Genomic DNA, 15,969 nt, shown 5'->3' with positions numbered 1-15,969 from the left:
TTTTGTACCTGTTTCCTCCAGCATCTTGACAAGGTCCTTTGCTGTTGTTCTGGGATTGAGTTGCACTTTTCACACCAAAGTACGTTAATCTCTAGGAGACAGAACGCATCTCCTTCCTGAGTGGTATGACGGCTGCATGGCCCCATGGTGTTTATACTTGCGTACTATTGTTTGTACAGATGGACGTGGTACCTTCAGGCGTTTGGAAATGGCTCCCAATAATGAACCAGACTTGTGGAGGTCTACTATATTTTTTCTGAGGTCTTGGCTGATTTCTTTAGATTTTCCCATGATGTCAAGCAGAGGCACTGAGTTTGAAGGTAGGCCTTTAAATACATCCACAGGTACACCTCCAGTTGACTCAAATGATGTCAATTAGCCTATCAGAAGCTTCTAAAGTCTTGACATAATATTCTAGAATTTTCCAAGCTGTTTAAAGGCACAGTCAACTTAGTGTATGTAAACTTCTGACCCACTTGAATTGTGATACAGTGAATAAGAAGTGAAATAATCTGTCTGTAAACAATTGTTAGAAAAATGACTTGTGTCATGCACAAAGTAGATGTCCTAACCGACTTGACAAAACTATAGTGTGTTAACAAAAAGGGGGGGGGGGGCTGCCATAATTCACGTCTTCGCTGCCCGGGGAACAGTGGGTTAACTGAATGCTGACATGTGCACCACTCTGAATCAGAGAGGTGGGGGGGCTGCCATAATTCACATCTTCGCTGCCCGGGGAACAGTGGGTTAATTGAATGCTGACATGTGCACCTCTCTGAATCAGAGAGGTGGGGGGGGGCTGCCATAATCCACGTCTTCGCTGCCCGGGGAACAGTGGGTTAACTGCCTTGGTCAGGGGCAGAACAACACATTTACCTTGTCAGCTCGGTGATTCCATCCAGCAAACCTTGTCAGCTCGGTGAATCCATCCAGCAAACCTTGTCAGCTCGGTGAATCCATCCAGCAAACCTTGTCAGCTCGGTGAATCCATCCAGCAAACCTTGTCAGCTCGGTGAATCCATCCAGCAAACCTTGTCAGCTCGGTGAATCCATCCAGCAAACCTTGTCAGCTCGGTGAATCCATCCAGCAAACCTTGTCAGCTCGGTGAATCCATCCAGCAAACCTTGTCAGCTCGGTGAATCCATCCAGCAAACCTTGTCAGCTCGGTGAATCCATCCAGCAAACCTTGTCAGCTCGGTGATTCCATCCAGCAAACCTTGTCAGCTCGGTGATTCCATCCAGCAAACCTTGTCAGCTCGGTGATTCCATCCAGCAAACCTTGTCAGCTCGGTGATTCCATCCAGCAAACCTTGTCAGCTCGGTGAATCCATCCAGCAAACCTTGTCAGCTCGGTGAATCCATCCAGCAAACCTTGTCAGCTCGGTGATTCCATCCAGCAAACCTTGTCAGCTCGGTGAATCCATCCAGCAAACCTTGTCAGCTCGGTGATTCCATCCAGCAAACTTTCCATTGTTGGCTCAACGCTCTACCCACCGAGCTACCTAACTAGCAATACACACATTTGCTGTAGCGAGCTATACATGGTATACTGTAACTAGCTATACATGGTTTACTGTAACTAGCTATACATGGTATAATGTAACTAGCTATACATGGTATACTGTAACTAGCTATACATGGTATACTGTAACTAGCTATGCACGGCGGGGTGCTGTAACTAGCTAGGCACCGCGGTATGCTGTAACTAGCTAGGCACGGCGGTATGCTGTAATTAGCTATGAACAGCGGTATGCTGTAACTAACTAGGCACGGCGGTATGCTGTAACTAGCTAGGCACGGCGGTATGCTGTAACTAGCTAGGCACGGCGGTATGCTGTAACTAGCTAGGCACGGCGGTGTGCTGTAACTAGCTAGGCACGGCCGTATGCTGTAACTAGCTAGGCACGGCGGTATGCTGTAACTAGCTAGGCACGGCGGTATGCTGTAATTAGCTATGAACAGCGGTATGCTGTAACTAACTAGGCACGGCGGTATGCTGTAACTAGCTAGGCACGGCGGTATGCTGTAACAAGCTAGGCACGGCGGTATGCTGTAACTAACTAGGCACGGCGGTATGCTGTAACTAACTAGGCACGGCGGTATGCTGTATCTAACTAGGCACGGCGGTATGCTGTATCTAGCTAGGCACGGCGGGGTGCTGTAACTAACTAGGCACAGCGATATGCTGTATCTAGCTCGGCACAGCGGTATGCTGTAACTAACTAGGCACGTCGGTATGCTGTATCAAGCTAGGCACGGTGGTATGCTGTATCAAGCTAGGCACGGTGGTATGCTGTAACTAGCTTGGCACGGCGGTATGCTGTAGGCGTTGGATGAGGACGAGTGTTTCGTTACTGACTGAAACTGGTGTATATTTTGTGTATATTTCCAGGCGAAGGACGTAGCAGAGCATACCTTCCATCTGGCACTGGACTCGGTCCACCTGCCTCAGTACAGAACTGCTCTCAGGTACCAGCACACCTGTCACAATAGATAACAACTCTACCTTTGTATTCCAATAGAAGGAAAAATGTATTTAATGTCATTGGTGTCCTCTGAATGACGACGTTAGCTGATCTAGTATAAAGTGTTCTACCTGTTGTGTCATTAGTGTCCTCTGAATGACGACGTTAGCTGATCTAGTATAAAGTGTTCTACCTGTTGTTTCATTACTGTCCTCTGAATGACGACGTTAGCTGATCTAGTATAAAGTGTTCTACCTGTTGTTTCATTGGTGTCCTCTGAATGACGACGTTAGCTGATCTAGTATAAAGTGTTATACCTGTTGTGTCATTAGTGTCCTCTGAATGACGACGTTAGCTGATCTAGTATAAAGTGTTCTACCTGTTGTTTCATGAGTGTCCTCTGAATGACGACGTTAGCTGATCTAGTATAAAGTGTTCTACCTGTTGTTTCATTAGTGTCCTCTGAATGACGACGTTAGCTGATCTAGTATAAAGTGTTCTACCTGTTGTTTCATTAGTGTCCTCTGAATGACGACGTTAGCTGATCTAGTATAAAGTGTTATACCTGTTGTGTCATTAGTGTCCTCTGAATGACGACGTTAGCTGATCTAGTATAAAGTGTTCTACCTGTTGTTTCATTAGTGTCCTCTGAATGACGACGTTAGCTGATCTAGTATAAAGTGTTCTACCTGTTGTTTCATTGGTGTCCTCTGAATGACGACGTTAGCTGATCTAGTATAAAGTGTTCTACCTGTTGTTTCATTAGTGTCCTCTGAATGACGACGTTAGCTGATCTAGTATAAAGTGTTCTACCTGTTGTTTCATTAGTGTCCTCTGAATGACGACGTTAGCTGATCTAGTATAAAGTGTTCTACCTGTTGTTTCATTACTGTCCTCTGAATGACGACGTTAGCTGATCTAGTATAAAGTGTTCTACCTGTTGTTTCATTACTGTCCTCTGAATGACGACGTTAGCTGATCTAGTATAAAGTGTTCTACCTGTTGTTTCATTACTGTCCTCTGAATGACGACGTTAGCTGATCTAGTATAAAGTGTTCTACCTGTTGTTTCATTAGTGTCCTCTGAATGACGACGTTAGCTGATCTAGTATAAAGTGTTCTACCTGTTGTTTCATTGGTGTCCTCTGAATGACGACGTTAGCTGATCTAGTATAAAGTGTTCTACCTGTTGTTTCATTGGTGTCCTCTGAATGACGACGTTAGCTGATCTAGTATAAAGTGTTCTACCTGTTGTTTTCTCTCTCAGATCTAAAAGTGTTTTCCACATCCAAGCTGTGAACAACCAGGGCAGGTGGGTTCTGATTGTTATAAAGTGTTTAATCACACTATGATTCAATGTTGTCAGCTGGCTTTTTATTGACTCATTGTTTTCCTGAATGTTCCGTCTTCCTTGTTTTCCTTTTCAGAATTGTTCCTCTGAGTGAGGAAGGGAGCTGCTTCTTGGTGAAAACTGTAAGTCAATTCTTCCAACCAGATAATTGCTCCAAAACATTTGCGGTAGGCATGTCACTGTGTTTGATTGATTGATTAAATTCAAATGAATTACAATGTGCGTTTTCTGTCCATCACTCCCAAACGTCCATGTCAGTGTATGACAGCCCAGACCTCCAGTGGGGTTAGGGGTCAGGGTTTAAGGGTTATACTTTATAGTGGTGGTTGTGTGTCCCAGGCGTCCATGTCAGTGTATGACATCCCAGACCTCCAGTGGGGTTAGGGGTCAGGGTTTAAGGGTTATACTTTATAGTGGTGGTTGTGTGTCCCAGGCATCCATGTCAGTGTATGACATCCCAGACCTCCAGTGGGGTTAGGGGTCAGGGTTTAAGGGTTATACTTTATAGTGGTGGTTGTGTGTCCCAGGCGTCCATGTCAGTGTATGACATCCCAGACCTCCAGTGGGGTTAGGGGTCAGGGTTTAAGGGTTATACTTTATAGTGGTGGTTGTGTGTCCCAGGCATCCATGTCAGTGTATGACATCCCAGACCTCCAGTGGGGTTAGGGGTCAGGGTTTAAGGGTTATACTTTATAGTGGTGGTTGTGTGTCCCAGGCGTCCATGTCAGTGTATGACATCCCAGACCTCCAGTGGGGTTAGGGGTCAGGGTTTAAGGGTTATACTTTATAGTGGTGGTTGTGTGTCCCAGGCATCCATGTCAGTGTATGACATCCCAGACCTCCAGTGGGGTTAGGGGTCAGGGTTTAAGGGTTATACTTTATAGTGGTGGTTGTGTGTCCCAGGCGTCCATGTCAGTGTATGACATCCCAGACCTCCAGTGGGGTTAGGGGTCAGGGTTTAAGGGTTATACTTTATAGTGGTGGTTGTGTGTCCCAGGCATCCATGTCAGTGTATGACATCCCAGACCTCCAGTGGGGTTAGGGGTCAGGGTTTAAGGGTTATACTTTATAGTGGTGGTTGTGTGTCCCAGGCGTCCATGTCAGTGTATGACATCCCAGACCTCCAGTGGGGTTAGGGGTCAGGGTTTAAGGGTTATACTTTATAGTGGTGGTTGTGTGTCCCAGGCGTCCATGTCAGTGTATGACATCCCAGACATCCAGTGGGGTTAGGGGTCAGGGTTTAAGGGTTATACTTTATAGTGGTGGTTGTGTGTCCCAGGCATCCATGTCAGTGTATGACATCCCAGACCTCCAGTGGGGTTAGGGGTCAGGGTTTAAGGGTTATACTTTATAGTGGTGGTTGTGTGTCCCAGGCATCCATGTCAGTGTATGACATCCCAGACCTCCAGTGGGGTTAGGGGTCAGGGTTTAAGGGTTATACTTTATAGTGGTGGTTGTGTGTCCCAGGCGTCCATGTCAGTGTATGACAGCCCAGACCTCCAGTGGGGTTAGGGGTCAGGGTTTAAGGGTTATACTTTATAGTGGTGGTTGTGTGTCCCAGGCATCCATGTCAGTGTATGACATCCCAGACCTCCAGTGGGGTTAGGGGTCAGGGTTTAAGGGTTATACTTTATAGTGGTGGTTGTGTGTCCCAGGCGTCCATGTCAGTGTATGACAGCCCAGACCTCCAGTGGGGTTAGGGGTCAGGGTTTAAAGGTTATACTTTATAGTGGTGGTTGTGTGTCCCAGGCATCCATGTCAGTGTATGACATCCCAGACCTCCAGTGGGGTTAGGGGTCAGGGTTTGAGGGTTATACTTTATAGTGGTGGTTGTGTGTCCCAGGCGTCCATGTCAGTGTATGACATCCCAGACCTCCAGTGGGGTTAGGGGTCAGGGTTTAAGGGTTATACTTTATAGTGGTGGTTGTGTGTCCCAGGCGTCCATGTCAGTGTATGACATCCCAGACCTCCAGTGGGGTTAGGGGTCAGGGTTTAAGGGTTATACTTTATAGTGGTGGTTGTGTGTCCCAGGCGTCCATGTCAGTGTATGACATCCCAGACCTCCAGTGGGGTTAGGGGTCAGGGTTTAAGGGTTATACTTTATAGTGGTGGTTGTGTGTCCCAGGCGTCTATGTCAGTGTATGACATCCCAGACCTCCAGTGGGGTTAGGGTCAGGGTTTAAGGGTTATACTTTATAGTGGTGGTTGTGTGTCCCAGGCGTCCATGTCAGTGTATGACATCCCAGACCTCCAGTGGGGTTAGGGGTCAGGGTTTAAGGGTTATACTTTATAGTGGTGGTTGTGTGTCCCAGGCGTCCATGTCAGTGTACGACATCCCAGACCTCCAGTGGGGGAAAGGAGACCTGGGCTCTGTAGTCTTCTCTGAGTCCTTCTTGGTGTCCAGCATCAACATCCAACAGAAAGGTAAGAGAGACACATACTGTCAGGCCTGACCGATGCCTACTCCCTGTTATTATAAACTGTGTGTCTGTGAGTCATGTTGTTCCTCCTGTTGAACTGTAATGTTGAGTCTGTCCTGTAGATGGAAGTGTTTCCTCAGACAGCTGCTACACCATCCTGACGACAGCTCTGCCTCGATACGTCTGCTGGCTGGTATGTTACCCTCTCTCCTCATCTCTCCTCTCTTCTCATCTCTCCTCCCCTCAATCCTCTCTCCTTTCCTCTCTCCTCTCCTCTCTCTCCATTCATCCATGGATCAAGTCACTTTCAACAAAATGGCCGTGTTCAAGGGCTTCAAAATGACTGCCAACTGACCTGCAAATCACCTTGCATCATAAATAACTGCTAATTATTATTATTATCAGTCACAATTGATCCATAATGCATTGTGGATTTGATCCTCTCGTTCACAGCCCTTGTTAACTGTGTGTCCTAATGGCTTTAGGTGGAGTCTGATGTGAAGCATTCTGAGAAGGCCCAGGTCCTGCTGAAGGTCAGACAACAACCGCTCATGTTGCCGTTATTACATTGAGAAATGCTGGTCAGTGTGTTGATGTGTATTGTGTGTGTTTAATCCCCAGGAGGAGGAGGGTACCTGCCTGGGCACCTCTTTGACTACAGCAGACACAGCTCATGTGTTCTCCAACAGCCTGCTCTCCACTCCAGAGGAAGGTGACACATACTTTAATGCTCTCTCTGTAGTCAACCAGCCAGTCAGCTAGTCAGTTTAGTCTAGAGGTCGACCGAGTATGATTTTTCAACGGCGATACCGATTATTGGAGGACAAAAAAGGCAGATACCGATTAATCGGCCGATAAATATATATACACACACACACACACACTTTTGTAATAATGACAATTGCAACAATACTGAATGAACAATGAACACTTTTATTTGAACTTAATATAATACATATGGGCTTCTGGATGGGTGTTCTTAAGGTGATTCCACAGGTTGGTGGTATGTTTTGATTTAGCCGTTGCTGACCCCATGTTTACATCTTTATCACAAATAAGACGCCTTGCTTTCCCTGGTGCCAATTCCATGTAATAGTCCCACACTGGTGCTCTGCTTTTCTCTGCCATCTGTAAAACACACAGCTCTGACGTGACAATGATGCTGAAGAGTCTTCTTAGGAGACAAATACTCTCAACTGTTTGAATAAAAATAGAGTTTAAGTTACCTGTGATGAATGTTGAAAACAGAAACTGTCATTTCTATATGCAGGAAATCCTATTTTAATAATGGACATGGTAAGAATTGACTACCAAAGTGCGAGTCATAATTCCCATGACACCTTCTAGCAAAATCTGAAAAGCGGTTCCTTCATTCATTTATTCCATAGGATATTTTTAGATTCACTTAGAAAAGGTCTGTGTTTCGTGTAGGCTTACACCACCTTGCCAATTTTCTAACTGTGGAGATATCCATAGGACAAGGTAACTCTGATCAATATTGGCTAAATATAAGAGAAGATAAAAAAAAATTGTAGAGTGGATTTATGAAAATATGTTGACAAACGTTACCTTATCCTAGTGAGGTTTACACGGGTATCAAAACGCAGAGGCGGTTTAAGCCTGCACCAGAACCTGCACGAAACACAGACCTTATTGGAAGTAGATCAAGACATTCTGTATGGAAGACATGAACAGAGGCGGTTTAAACCTGCACCCGAACCTGCACGAAACACAGACCTTATTGGATGTAGATCAAGACATTCTCTATGGAAGACATGAACAGAGGCGGTTTAAACCTGCACGAAACACAGACCTTATTAGAAGTAGATCAAGACATTCTGTATGGAAGACATGAACAGAGGCGGTTTAAACCTGCACCCGAACCTGCACGAAACACAGACCTTATTGGAAGTAGATCAAGACATTCTCTATGGAAGACATGAACAGAGGCGGTTTAAACCTGCATCCTAACCTGCACGAAACACAGACCTTATTGGAAGTAGATCAAGACATTCTGTATGGAAAACATGAACAGAGGCAGTTTAAATACGAAACACAGACCTTATTGGAAGTAGATCAAGACATTTTCTATGGAAGACATGAACAGAGGCGGTTTAAATACGAAACACAGACCTTATTGGAAGTAGATCAAGACATTCTCTATGGAAGACATGAACGGTAAAATAACGAAGGAACCCCTTTCAAGTTCAGCCACAAGTTATTACAGGAATTATAACGCGTCTCTAAACCATATACCTTTGACTATTATGAGCCTGCTGCCTACCACCCCTCAGTCAGACTGCTCTGTCAAATATCAAATCATAGACTTAACTATAATAAACACACAGAAATACAAGCCTTAGGTCAAATCCGGAAACTATCACCTTGAAAACAAAACGTTTATTCCGTTCCGTATTTTATCCAACGGGTGGCATCCATGAGTCTACATATTCCTGTTACGTCATAATTACATAAAATTCTGGCAAATTAGTTTGCAAAGAGCTAGGCGGCTCAAACTGTTGCATATACCCTGACTCTACGTGCAATGAACGCAAGAGAAGTGACACAATTTCACCTGGTTAATATTGCCTGCTAACCTGGATTTCTTTTAGCTAAATATGCAGATTTAAAAATATATACTTGTGTATTTATTTTAAGAAAGACATTGATGTTTATGGTTAAGTACACATTGGAGCAACGACAGTCGTTGATTATAAGATAAGTTTAATGCTAGCTAGCAACTTACCTTGGCTTACTGCATTCGCGTAACAGGCAGTCTCCTTGTGGAGTGCAATGAGAGGCAGGTGGTTAGAGCGTTGGACTAGTTAACTGTAAGGTTGCAAGATTGGGTCCCCCGAGCTGACAAGGTAAAAATCTGTTGTTCTGCCCCTGAACGAGGCAGTTAACCCATCATTCTTAGGCCGTCATTGAAAATAAGAATGTGTTCTTAACTGACTTGCCGAGTTAGATAAAGGTATTAAAAAATATTTAAAAAACGGCGCCCAAAAATACCGTTTTCCGATTGTTATGAAAACTTGAATTAATCGGTCGACCTCTAGTCCAGTCAGTTAGTCAGTCAGCCAGCCAGCCAGCTAGTTTGTCCAGTCCAGCCAGTGGCTGTGTTCGAGAGGATCTAAAATGAGTAGTTATTTATGATCCCAGGTGATTTGTAGATCAGTGTCGCCTGCAGTTGTTTTGATGCTCTGGAACACGACCAGTCAGTCAGGTGGTCTTGTTAGGTTAGTAAGGCGAAAGCAACCGCTATAGACAAGTTATGTTGTGGGAGGTGCATTTGCGACAGCCGGAAGTCGGTGCTACTGGTTTCCAACAGCAAGGCTCAGTGCAACATGGTGGTGGACAGCTTTGTCAAGAGTGTGCAAGGCTGTTATCAAGGCAAAGGGTGACTACTTTGAAGAATATAAAATATATTTTCATTTGTTTAACACTTTTTTTTGTTACTACATGATTCCAAGTGTGTTATTTCATAGTTCTGATGTCTTCACTATTATTCTACAATGTAGAAAATAGTACAAATAAAGAAAAACCCTGGAATGAGTAGGTGTGTCCTAACTTTTGACTAGTACTGTGTGTACAATGTACAGTCAATTGGATAGAGAGAGGGCCTTAAATATCACATTCATTTGTACATATCCACTGTATACGTGAACTGTGGCAAAGTTGGTTCCTGTCTCAATCACGTCTTTGGTCACGTTCACATGGGTCAAAGAAAAACACCCTAATGATTGGTTGACAATAGATCCTCCCACAATGCAGGTGAGGGCTACAGGATGACGTTGGTGAAGAGCAACTGCAGAAACTTGCAGTCATGACCTTTGATCACATGATTTTTGTAACGTTTATGCAGTCGACATGTTGGTGCAATTCGGACCATTTTTATCCCCATAATGCAACATACTTTGAAAGGCAGAAACCAGCGATTGTCACCTACTTGACCAAATCAAATTTTATTGGTCACATACACATGGTTAGCAGATGTTAATGTGAGTGTACCGAAATGCTTGTGCTTCTCGTTCCGACAATGCAGTAATAACCAACGAGTAATCTAACTAACAATTCCATAACTACTACCTTACACACAGTGTAAAGGGATGAAGAATATGTACATATAAATATATGAATGAGTGATGGTACAGAACGGCATAGGCAAGATACAGTAGATGGTATCGAGTACAGTATATATGAGATGAGTAATGTAGGGTATGTAAACAAAGTGGCATAGTTTAAAGTGGCTAGTGATACATGTATTACATAAAGATGGCAACATGCAGTAGATGATATAGAGTACAGTATATACATAAATATGAGATGAGTAATGTAGGGTATGTAAACATTAAACAATGCTACTTAATATAAAGTGGCTATTGATATATTTTTACATCAATTTCCATTATTAAAGTGGCTGCTGCCAACATACTGAGTCAACTCCAGTGTTGGTGGCTGCAGTAGATGATAGAGTACAGTATATACATATAAATATGAGATGAGTAATGTAGGGTATGTAAACAAAGTGGCATAGTTTAAAGTGGCTAGTGATACATGTATTACATAAAGATGCAGTAGATGGTATAGAGTACAGTATATATGAGATGAGTAACGTAGGGTATGTAAACATTAATCATGTGGTGATATTTAAAGTGACTAGTGATGCCATTATTAAGTCCATTTATTAAAGTGGCCAATGATAGTGATGGCTGTTTAACAGTCTGATGGCCTTGAGATAGAAGCTGTTTTTCAGTCTCTCAGTCCCAGCTTTGATGCACAAGCAGTGGCTCGGGTGGTTGTTGTCCTTGATGATCTTTATGGCCTTCCTGTGACATCGGGTGGTGTAGGTGTCCTGGGGGGCAGGTAGTTTGCCCCCGGTGATGCGTTGTCCAGAACTCACTACCCTCTGGAGAGCCTTACGGTTGTGGGCGGAGCAGTTGTCGTACCAGGCGGTGATACAGCCCGACAGGATGCTCTCGATTGTGCATCTGTAAAAGTTTGAGTGTTTTTGGTGACAAGCCAAATTTCTTCAGCCTCCTGAGGTTGAAGAGGCACTGTTGCACCTTCTTCACCACACTGCCTGTGTGGGTGGGCCAATTCAGTTTGTCTGTGTACGCCGAGGAACTTAAAACTTTCCACCTTCTCCACTACTGTCCCATCGATGTGGATGGGGGGGTGTTCCGTCTGCTGTTTCCTGAAATCCACGATCATCTTCTTTGTTTTGTTGACGTTGGGTGAGAGGTTATTTTCCTGACACCACACTCCGAGGGCCCTCACCTCTTCCCTGTAGGCCATCTCGTCGTTGTTGGTAATCAAGCCTACCACTGTTGTGTCATCTGCAAACTTGATGATTGAGTTGGAGGCGTGCATGGCCACGCAGTCGTGGGTGAACAGGGAGTACAGGAGAGGCCTTAGAACGCACCCTTGTGGGAACCCAGTGTTGAGGATCAGCGGGGTGGAGATGTTGTTTCCTACCCTCACCACCTGGGTGACTCGTCTCTCAAAGCACTTGACAGAAGTAGTCATTTAGTTCAGCTACCTTAGCTTTCTTGGGAACAGGAGCAACGGCTATTAAATAGTGATCCACTCGAACGCACCCACCCAGCCAGCCAGCCAGTCAGTCAGCCACCCAGCCAGTCAGTTAGCCACCCACTTAGCCAGTCAGTCAGTCAGCCACCCACCCAGCTAGTCAGTGTGTCAGTTATTTAATTAGTTAATGAGTTAGTCTGTAGTTAATGTGAATGATGTCCCTTTAACCTCCTGTGTCTGTGTGTTTCAGGTAAGATGAGCTTCTTCACAGAGGGCATCCTGTTCCTCCATCCTCAGTACGGCACCATCAGTCTACCCAGGAGCCTCATCAGCCGGATCAAGTTGTATGACCTGGTACGTTTCTCTACCAGAACACAGGCAGTTACATGGGTGGTCTCCCAGAGGGCACCCTGTTCCCTTTAGTGCACTACTGTTGACCAGGGCCCTGGGAACAAATCAAATGTTATTTGTCACGTGCTGAAAGTGATAAGTACACGGAGTAGCCAGCCACGTGTCCCTGGGTTGGGGCCTATTTTAGTTGCCTCTGGTACATTCTAAAGCCTCTGGTACATCCTAAAGCCTCTGGTACATTCCAATGCTTCTGGTACATTCTAATGCTTCTGGTACATTCTAAAGCCTCTGGTACATTCCAATTATTTTGGTACATTCTAAAGCATCTGGTACATTCTAAAGCCTCTGGTACATTCTAAAGCCTCTGGTACATTCCAATGCCTCTAGTACATTCTAAAGCCTCTGGTACATTCCAATTCTTCTGATACATTCCAATGCCTCTGGTACATTCCAATGCGTCTGGCACATTATAAAGCCTCTGGTACATTCCAATGCTTCTGGAAAATTCTAAAGCATCTGGTACATTCTAAAGCCTCTGGTACATTCTAAAGCCTCTGGTACATTATAAAGCCTCTGGTACATTCCAATGCTTCTGGTACATCCTAAAGCATCTTTTACATTCTAAAGCCTCTGGTACATTCCAATGCTTCTGGTACATTCTAACGCCTCTGGTACATTCCAATGCTTCTAGTACATTCCGATGCTTCTGGTACATTCCGATGCTTCTGGTACATTCCGATGCCTCTGGTACATTCCGATGCCTCTGGTACATTCTGATGCCTCTGGTACATTCTAATGCCTCTGATACATTCTGGTGCCTCTGGTACATTCTGATGCCTCTGGTACATTATGATGCCTCTGGTACATTCTGATGCCCCTGGTATATTCTGATGCCTCTGGTACATTCTGATTCCTCTGGTACATTCTAATGCCTCTGATACATTCTGATGCCTCTGGTACATGATGATGCCTCTGGTACATTATGATGCCTCTGGTACATTATGATGCCTCTGGTACATTCTGATGCCGCTGGTACATTCTGGTGCCTCTGGTACATTATGATGCTTCTGGTACATTATGATGCCTCTTGTACATTCTGATACCTCTTATACATTCTGATGCCTCTGGTACATTCTAATACACCTGGTACATTCTGATGCCTCTTGTACATTCTGATACCTCTTATACAAGGCAGGGTAAAGTGACTAGACATCAGGATAGATAATAATAAGGTATTAGAGGTAGATATGTACATGAAGGCAGGGTAAAGTGACTAGGCATCAGGATAGATGATAATAAGGTATTTGAGGTAGATATGTACATGAAGGCAGGGTAAAGTGACTAGGCATCAGGATGGATAATAATAAGGTATTTGAGGTAGATATGTACATGAAGGCAGGGTAAAGAGACTAGACATCTGGATAGATAATAATAAGGTATTTGAGGTAGATATGTACATGAAGGCAGGGTAAAGAGACTAGACATCAGGATAGATAATAATAAGGTATTTGAGGTAGATATGTACATTACATTTACATTTAAGTCATTTAGCAGACGCTCTTATCCAGAGCGACTTACAAATTGGTGAATTCACCTTCTGACATCAGTGGAACAGCCACTTTACAATAGTGCATCTAAATCATTTAAGGGGGGGTGAGAAGGATAGCGTTATCCTATCCTAGGTATTCCTTGAAGAGGTGGGGTTTCAGGTGTCTCCGGAAGGTGGTGATTGACTCCGCTGTCCTGGCGTCGTGAGGGAGTTTGTTCCACCATTGGGGGGCCAGAGCAGCGAACAGTTTTGACTGGGCTGAGCGGGAACTGTACTTCCTCAGTGGTAGGGAGGCGAGCAGGCCAGAGGTGGATGAACGCAGTGCCCTTGTTTGGGTGTAGGGCCTGATCAGAGCCTGGAGGTACTGCGGTGCCGTTCCCCTCACAGCTCCGTAGGCAAGCACCATGGTCTTGTAGCGGATGCGAGCTTCAACTGGAAGCCAGTGGAGAGAGCGGAGGAGCGGGGTGACGTGAGAGAACTTGGGAAGGTTGAACACCAGACGGGCTGCGGCGTTCTGGATGAGTTGTAGGGGTTTAATGGCACAGGCAGGGAGCCCAGCCAACAGCGAGTTGCAGTAATTCAGACGGGAGATGACAAGTGCCTGGATTAGGACCTGCGCCGCTTCCTGTGTGAGGCAGGGGCGTACTCTGCGGATGTTGTAGAGCATGAACCTACAGGAACGGGCCACCGCCTTGATGTTAGTTGAGAACGACAGGGTGTTGTCCAGGATCACGCCAAGGTTCTTAGCGCTCTGGGAGGAGGAAACAATGGAGTTGTCAACCGTGATGAAGGCAGGGTAAAGTGACTAGACATCAGGATAGATAATAATAAGGTATTTGAGGTAGATATGTACATGAAGGCAGGGTGAAGTGACATCAGGATAGATAATAATAATATTAAAATAAAGAACAGAGTAGCAGCAGCATATGATGTGTCGGGTGTCGGACCAACCATGGTTCTGTTATTGTTACTGTGCCTCTTCTGTCTGTGGGGTTGTTATACATTCCACCACTGTCCCCCAAATCTCTCTGTGTCCGCCAGGACTCGTCGAGCGTGGTGGCAGCTCTGTTTGTACAGTATGAAGCTGCTCTGCTGTCCCACCTGCCCTTCCCTCTCCACAGTGACGACCACTGTTTGGTCTTCAGCCTCCAGCCACGCTCACAGAGTCACCGAGCCTTCTACTCACAGGTCAGTCAGTCACAGAACCTTCTACTCACAGGTCAGTCAGTCACAGAACCTTCTACTAACAGGTCAGTCAGTCACAGAGCCTTCTACTAACAGGCCAGTCAGTCACAGAACCTTCTACTAACAGGCCAGTCAGTCACAGAACCTTCTACTCACAGGTCAGTCAGTCACAGAACCTTCTACTCACAGGTCAGTCAGTCACAGAACCTTCTACTCACAGGTCAGTCAGTCACAGAACCTTCTACTCACAGGTCAGTCAGTCACAGAACCTTCTACTCACAGGTCAGTCAGTCACAGAACCTTCTACTCACAGGTCAGTCAGTCAGTCAGTCAGTCACAGAACCTTCTACTCACAGGTCAGTCAGTCACAGAACCTTCTACTAACAGGTCAGTCAGTCACAGAACCTTCTACTGACAGGTCAGTCAGTCACAGAACCTTCTACTCACAGGTCAGTCAGTCACAGAACCTTCTACTAACAGGCCAGTCAGTCACAGAACCTTCTACTCACAGGTCAGTCAGTCACAGAACCTTCTACTGACAGGTCAGTCAGTCACAGAATCTTCTACTCACAGGTCAGTCAGTCACAGAACCTTCTACTCACAGGTCAGTCAGTCACAGAACCTTCTACTCACAGGTCAGTCAGTCAGTCAGTCAGTCACAGAACCTTCTACTCACAGGTCAGTCAGTCACAGAGCCTTCTACTCACAGGTCAGTCAGTCACAGAACCTTCTACTCACAGGTCAGTCAGTCAGTCAGTCACAGAACCTTCTACTCACAGGTCAGTCAGTCACAGAACCTTCTACTAACAGGTCAGTCAGTCACAGAACCTTCTACTCACAGGTCAGTCAGTCACAGAACCTTCTAACAGGTCAGTCAGTCACAGAACCTTCTACTAACAGGTCAGTCAGTCACAGAACCTTCTACTCACAGGTCAGTCAGTCACAGAACCTTCTACTAACAGGCCAGTCAGTCACAGAACCTTCTACTCACAGGTAAGTCATTCACAGAACCTTCTACTGACAGGTCAGTCAGTCACAGAACCTTCTACTCACAGGTCAGTCAGTCACAGAACCTTCTACTCACAGGTCAGTCAGTCACAGAACCTTCTACTCACA

General features: G+C 45.2%; 1 protein-coding gene across 1 annotated transcript in view; it reads left to right on the top strand.

Annotated features, from left to right (window-relative positions):
- Positions 1-15,969, top strand: part of dnaaf9 (dynein axonemal assembly factor 9) — a 120,103-nt gene that overhangs the window by 47,562 nt on the left and 56,572 nt on the right. The window contains exons 13-21 of the mRNA XM_064953088.1: positions 2,394-2,470; positions 3,733-3,777; positions 3,893-3,938; positions 6,129-6,240; positions 6,359-6,429; positions 6,722-6,769; positions 6,858-6,948; positions 12,019-12,122; positions 14,710-14,856. Of these exons, the coding sequence (XP_064809160.1) occupies positions 2,394-2,470; positions 3,733-3,777; positions 3,893-3,938; positions 6,129-6,240; positions 6,359-6,429; positions 6,722-6,769; positions 6,858-6,948; positions 12,019-12,122; positions 14,710-14,856 (741 nt within the window). The remainder of the gene's footprint in view (positions 1-2,393; positions 2,471-3,732; positions 3,778-3,892; positions 3,939-6,128; positions 6,241-6,358; positions 6,430-6,721; positions 6,770-6,857; positions 6,949-12,018; positions 12,123-14,709; positions 14,857-15,969) is intronic.

The sequence above is a fragment of the Oncorhynchus masou genome, chromosome 32, assembly GCF_036934945.1.
Source record: "Oncorhynchus masou masou isolate Uvic2021 chromosome 32, UVic_Omas_1.1, whole genome shotgun sequence".
NCBI classification, from domain to species: domain Eukaryota; kingdom Metazoa; phylum Chordata; class Actinopteri; order Salmoniformes; family Salmonidae; genus Oncorhynchus; species Oncorhynchus masou.
Note: the sequence above shows the minus strand (reverse complement) of the source record. Positions and strands in the feature narration are given on the sequence as shown.